Source organism: Protobothrops mucrosquamatus, unplaced genomic scaffold (genome assembly GCF_001527695.2).
Source record: "Protobothrops mucrosquamatus isolate PMUCROS unplaced genomic scaffold, P.Mucros_1.0 scaffold357, whole genome shotgun sequence".
Lineage (NCBI taxonomy): Eukaryota > Metazoa > Chordata > Lepidosauria > Squamata > Viperidae > Protobothrops > Protobothrops mucrosquamatus.
This window is the reverse complement of record NW_015386692.1, coordinates 529,274-535,934: the sequence shown is the minus strand read 5'-3', so window position 1 is coordinate 535,934 and position 6,661 is coordinate 529,274. Positions and strand designations below refer to the sequence as shown.

At 34.1% G+C, this 6,661-nt stretch overlaps 1 protein-coding gene across 2 annotated transcripts in view; it reads right to left on the bottom strand.

The window, feature by feature from the left end:
- Positions 1-214: 214 nt before the first annotated feature.
- Positions 215-6,661, bottom strand: part of REV3L (REV3 like, DNA directed polymerase zeta catalytic subunit) — an 84,512-nt gene continuing 78,065 nt past the window's right edge. For both annotated transcript variants that reach the window (XM_029284070.1, XM_029284069.1), the window contains exons 31-32: positions 5,571-5,780; positions 215-3,161 (exon numbers count right to left, since the gene is read on the bottom strand). In XM_029284070.1, coding sequence (XP_029139903.1) covers positions 3,021-3,161; positions 5,571-5,780 — 351 coding nt within the window. In that variant the 3' untranslated portion in view covers positions 215-3,020. The remainder of the gene's footprint in view (positions 3,162-5,570; positions 5,781-6,661) is intronic.

Sequence of the window (6,661 nt, the reverse complement as noted above, 5' to 3'; positions counted from 1 at the left end):
GACAATTTCAAAGAGATAACATACTTGAAGAACCTATGGATAATCACTACAGCCAAGATAAGGTGGCAGTGTTTCTTCTTATAGCTGCTGAAGTGTTTGGCCTGACTTGATGGCACTGAACAATGACTAAAACAAAGGTAAATGATAAATGATGAAAGATAAATTTAGTACTAAGCTAAATACAGACAACTGATCAATTTAGGGAAATTAACCATAGACTGATATATTGCACAAGATATAATTTCTGGCCAAGATCAAGAAGCTATAGCTACACAATTCCATGTGTTTTGTCTGGGTGTAGCCAACTAGAAGGCCCACTGGATATTTTTGCTGGAGGAAAACACTATTTTTTCCTGGTTTTCTGTTCAGTCCTTTTCATCTTTGTCTTGCAGAATTTGATAGATTTTGATAAATGAACATAAAAAATGGCTTTGGTTGCTATGATCCATGACCTTTGTGGGAACCAAGCTGAAGGGAATGTATTCTCATAGGTCCTATTAAGATCTCTGAATATTTGATACCACTGATGATGGTATTTTTTTTGTTTTGGAACTGCTTGCAAGTATTAGAGAATGAAGGCACTGATTAGCAATAGTTCTGCTTCTACCGAAGTGGGTAGTTTCAGTTGGCGTTGTTGAATAATATGGAAATAAGCAATTTTTGTCACCATTTATATTGTGTTTTGCTTCTTCACAATGATATTAGGAAACCTCTGAGAAAGACTGCAAGTAATAATTGAGAAGTTGTGCACGATGAACAGAGGACAAAGCTTAAAAACTAATTTCTATACTGATAGTAACAAATATTTATGGTTTGCTTGAAGCCTGGAGAAGTTTTAGTTGGTACAGTATAAATATGGTACTGAATGTGTTGACCATTGACTTTAGACCCCAAAAGGGAAAGCAGTGTGTGCTTGTCTCCCTTTAGGAATTTCTTTCTAATAACCTTCTTTGCTACAACACTTATGAACGAAGCATGGATTGACTCCCGCAAGGGGAATGAATGTTTGTATCTGGGATTGCTTCACAGGACTCAGCTTTCTTCCCTGTTAACATTTAAATGAAGCTGTTAATTGGGGCAAGGCATAATTGTTAGATTAAAGATACCATCAGGTGGAGACCATGACCAGTTTTCATTGGTGTATCATTTCAAGCCTTTTTCTACTGGAGGCCTTGACAAAAGTGACTTGAGGCATTCATCACACCAGATATAACACACTTTACACGCCGCAGCTTTTGGAACAATCTTGAAGTTGTAATTAGTCCATAATATGAAACTTGTCTACCTATTGGTAGGTCCACTTTAGCAGTCTGACAACTGTGCTACATTTGCTGTACTGACTGCTGGTTTGGTTCTAAATCCAATTCAACATACTGGTCATTACCTTTAAAATTGTACAGTCACTCCAGGATCCCTTTTGGATTATCTTTCCTGACCAATTGCATACAATAAGCACCAAGTTCTAATATCATGAGCTGAGGATCCTCACATCCCCTTTCCTAAAAGCTAGATATTGATTATCTATGGCTGCTCCCATAACTGAAATACATTGCTTCCTGGGGTATAGGGTGTCTCAATCCTCTTGGCCTTAAAACACTTAAAAGCTACTTATTTAATAAGACACTTAGACTGTTTAGTTTGGGATGAACACTTTTAAAAAAATATTTCTATAGTTATGTTAAAGAGCAAAAAATATTCAGTTTTCAACATGTTGAAAATAAATGTGATACTACTACTTTCCACCATCATATAAACACAAGTATTGACAGAATTCTATGGTGCAGCTCATGAGTTTTTATAGTCATTGTAGTTGCTTGAATCATCTGGCTATTTCTGCACCCATTTTTCTCCTCCAAAGATCGGTAGGCTATGGCGTTTGCCAGCTCATATATTTTTAAGGGCCATATTTTTTCAGGAAATTCTTCAGTAAAATTCAGATCATCAAAATACTCTTTGTTTTATATATTCATTATAGGCTTTTTGAATAGCAACACTGAGCAATTTCTACTCATTAAAGATAATTCTGATTCACGTCACTTTAGTAAGATTGTTTAAAAAATTCCAGTTCAACTACAATGAGATTTAAAAATGCACATTTATTTGATTTTATTAAATTTACTATGGTTGCAATAATTTTTAAAAACAAAATGATTTCCAATTAAAAAAATGTATTGTGACCACATAATTTCTCATTTTATACAGTTGTACAAATATTCTAAATACACATTTTTTTATGATGGCAAATAAATTTTAACTGTACAGTACATAATGAAATATTTAAGCATATTTAGAAGCAATAGAAACGTCTATACAAAAGCAAAAATGGATTTTTTTATTTAAAGTATTGCAACAGTCCCACAGTTTTATAACAAAAATGTCTTTGCACAGTTCCTCACAATGCCCCCATTAATAGCCAAAGCAAGACAGTGATTTTAGAAAATGTTTCAAAAATGCTACACTTACTACTGTTTGCAGTTTCATCAAAACAACAAATCTACTTGGAATCAAGCAAAATGAAGAAATATCCCAATCAACTTTAAAATTGTATAAAATCCATTGCACATTATTTTAGTCAGTTATTTGAAAAGTAAAAAAGTGTATTTACAAAATATTTTGCAGTCAAAATTTAAAGTTGATGAGATATCAGTAACACATATCCTGATAGTTCAATAAAACACAATAGCAGTTTCCCAAAGATTTTCAGTATTACTACAGAAATCCACAGGGAAATATTTTTTTTATTCTGAAATGGGTTTACAAGATGTTAACACAGTTATTTCAACATTTGTATTATAAAACAATGTTAAAAAGGCAAAAGAATGGCATCATTAAAAATGAATTATTAACAGATTACCAAATGTATTTTTAATTTACTTAGAACAAACATTCATTATTTTTAGAACAAGTCAACAATGTATGAAAATCTGGACAAGATGAAATTGAAGGACCATGCATGACAGTTTTAGAATGGTAAACATTGAAAACAAAAATAGCACCTGGAATCCTGTGACATATGCAATCTAAAACTGATCAAGTAGTTGACGAAGATATGGTGCCTTAGATAGTTCTCGGCTCACTCTGGAGACTTTGAAAAGCACCGGACAGTTCAATGAAACACATGGTATCTGTCGATCAAAGCAACTTGTACAATTCTTGCATATCTAGAGGAATATATAATCAATTAGTGCAAAATACACTCAAATGGGAAAAAATACATAATTAGCATTCAAACTAATTATGCACAAGACCAGACAGAAAAGAAGACATTTAAATTTTCTCAGCCTTTTAGAAAATAAATAAATTTAAAAATAATAAAATAAATAAAAGGAGGCTGGGAAAACTAAGATGGCCATTGGCTCAGGAACATCTCAAATGGTCATAAAGCAGGTCAAACAGTTAATGTGGCCATCAAAAAATAAAGAAAACATGTTAAAAATGCTGATAGTTCATCAAATTGTACAATTTTTCAAGATTCTAGTTCTTGATTTTGGAAAACAGCTTGTAAGTATTGCATGCCCTGGGATAGGGGCGCCTACACTGTCTACTACTGCTCTAAGGATTGACACAAGGTGATTCTGATTTCATGCATGATTTCCACCAAATCCTTACCAACTCATTTTAAGTCTATGGTCTTCCACAGACCCTGAAGATCTGTGGACCCTGAAAATTAGAATGAAATATGGTGTTGAAGACCGCTACGGATGCATAATGGTAAATGGCACATATGGTCGGTCCATTGGATGAATGCCATTACTTTAAATATTAAAATTAAATTTATACTGGACTCAACCATTCGTTAAGTCTTTAATTTCCAAAATACTGACATAAGTTTCTTTACTGAAAAATAGTGTATGCCTAAAATGCTTGTCAGTATCCAGAGGACTATGAAGTGATCCGACCTTACTGGATAACTGAAACCTTTTTATATGCTAAAAGATAAAGTCTCCCTGAGCCAAATCGTAATGATTACATTAATATATTACAGGTAGTCCTTGCCTTAGACCACAATTGAATCCAACATTTCCATTGCTAAGCAAGGCAGTTGTTAAATGAGTTTTGCTCCATTTTATGATCTTTTTGCCATAGCTGTTAAGCGAATCACTGCAGTTAAGTGAATTATGTGGTCATTAAGTGAATCTGGCTCCTCCATTGACTGTCAGAAGCTGGCTGGGAAGGTTACAAATGGTGATCACATGACCCTGAGACAATGCAACTGTCATAAGTGTATGCCAGTTGCTGAGTGCCCCAGTGTCATGTGACTCTGGGGTTGCTGCAATGGTTGTAAGTATGAAAACCAGTCATAAATCACTTTTTCATTGCTGTTGTAACTTTGAACAGTCACTAAACAAATGGTTGTAAGTTGAAGACTACCTGTAATGTTTTCTTGGCAACAGTCGTCTGGGATTTTTTTTTAAATCCAGTCTAACTTTCAGCCTTGGAGCCTCTATGCAACTGCACAGAATGTTGCAATAAGAGAGGGAATTGGAAAATATGGAATGGAAAAAAATCTGCCACTGTTTTCCTTTGGAATGACAAGTTATAATCTACCACTCTGGTCCTAATTACAGCATAACCAGGAGCAGTGTACAGACATCCACTAGGGTACATTCTGTATGCTCTCATAATTGGTACAGAACAATAGAGATGGGAAAGATATATGCAAAGCACACGTTTCTGAAAAATGCGATTTTTAAAAAGTATTCAGTATGGTGTAAGTTGGATATTTTGAAGTTTGTATTAATGAAAAATGCACAGACTGATTATGGATTTCCTTCCAGGTTTTTTTTTTTTTTTAACTTACGGGAAACTAGCTTTTAGTTAAAATTCTTCTAAGCCTCCCCCTCTTAGAGCAAAAATACAAAAATCTGACAGAATGGAGTAAGGAATGCATACAACACTGATATAGACCACATTTAGACTGATCAGCACATCACGGCTTCTGACTGAATGTAGAATGCCTCTTGCTTGTTTAAATGCTCTCTGGATAGAAATTAAGAGCAAATAAAAAGAAAAAAAGCAGTCTCTATAATAAAGTGCCAAAAAGAGCACAATTCTCATAATCCTATACAATCAATGTCCTCGGGCAGGTGGGGTTTGACATCGTCACAAAAATGCCATGCTTTTCGTATCCATCAGACATTGAAACACAATTACATAGTATCATCATTTGAGTGACAACATAATTTTACATGTTGATCCTTTGTCGTTATCACTGTTTACTGCAGATATTACAAGTCAGAAAAATGTGAAATGTTAAAAAAATATTCCCCAAATTCTGAGTAAAGCCACTAAACAAAGCTCCCAGTCCTTCCACATAAAAAGTATGCAAAAAGTTATTTTTTTCGTCTGACTCTCTTAGAAAGCATTTAAAATGTTTTAAAGAGTTCCAGCTTCCCTACTACATGCATTAAGAAAACTGTACCTAATAATTATAATTAACATGTAACAGTTTATCTGCTCAATCTTTCAGAACTCCTTTTGTAAAAATTGATAAATTATTTGTTTCAAGTAATGTGTCCCAGTTACTAAAAGCTAAACAGACTATTGTTCTCTACCAGTTTTATTCCCACCTTGGTTATTTGTTCATGTTTACGCTCCAACTCTCTGATTTCCTGATTTAGCATTACAATAACACGCTGCGGTTGGCTCCTACATTTATTGCAGATTCCATGCTGAGTCAATTCATCACATACAGGGCAATGTAGAGTGGTAAAGTATTGGGAAATTGTCCCTTTTCGACATTCTTGCTCAGTGCGAGACATTGTGGACACTTTCTGGATCTACATGGCACAGCAAACAAAGCAAAATATATTTAGTAGGTTACATATGTTTTCCCTCTATCAGCATCACTTTATCTTCATTTATATTTTCCTCACTATGTCTTGTCATTCCATGTTCCTTAATATATGTAAGTTTATCACTCTGCAACTTAATGCATTAGAATATTGGGAGAATGCTGTTCAGTTTGTGGTTTCACTCTTCTGCTAAAATTTGTTTAAGGCTTGTTTGGAAGCAGGGAGGACGCTTAAAAGGGTATGCACTTTGTGGACCTGTCTCAGACAGTACTGTTAGGTTTGTTCTGATACTTTTTACCTACATGATTTCTTTGTACTTTAGTATATTATTATATACTCAGTAGTTGTAACATACAAATACATAATGCTCCTTCTTGGACTAAAAAACGAAGTGCACAAGCAGTGGTTAAAAGTTGTTTTTTTTAAAGTTGGCAGTTGTACATTGCAGTAGCTTGTTGAACAATCTGGTGCAGTTCTGGTTTCATAGTCCCTGTTATCTGTGTCTTCAAAGAGAAATAATATTTCAAAAATTTATTGTGGTGGAAGCTATGAGGATGGCGATGTTCTCTAAGAAGTCCATCATTTCTGCCATTAACACAACGAAGTAGCTGCTTCTTTAATACAGCTAGTGTTGAATAATTCAATGCTAGCTGTATTGAAAAAAATTCTTTAAAAAATTATCCGTTGACATCTGAAGTGGTAAAAGAGGAAGTAAAGAAGTTGAATAATTCAGCTCAAATCTTGTCACTCTTAAATACTGAATTCAATCTGAAACCCAGGTAATTTGATACATTTTAAAATTGGTATATTGTAAATATATCTATTGTTTTCACTTCCACTGTTACAATCATGCATTATATTTACTA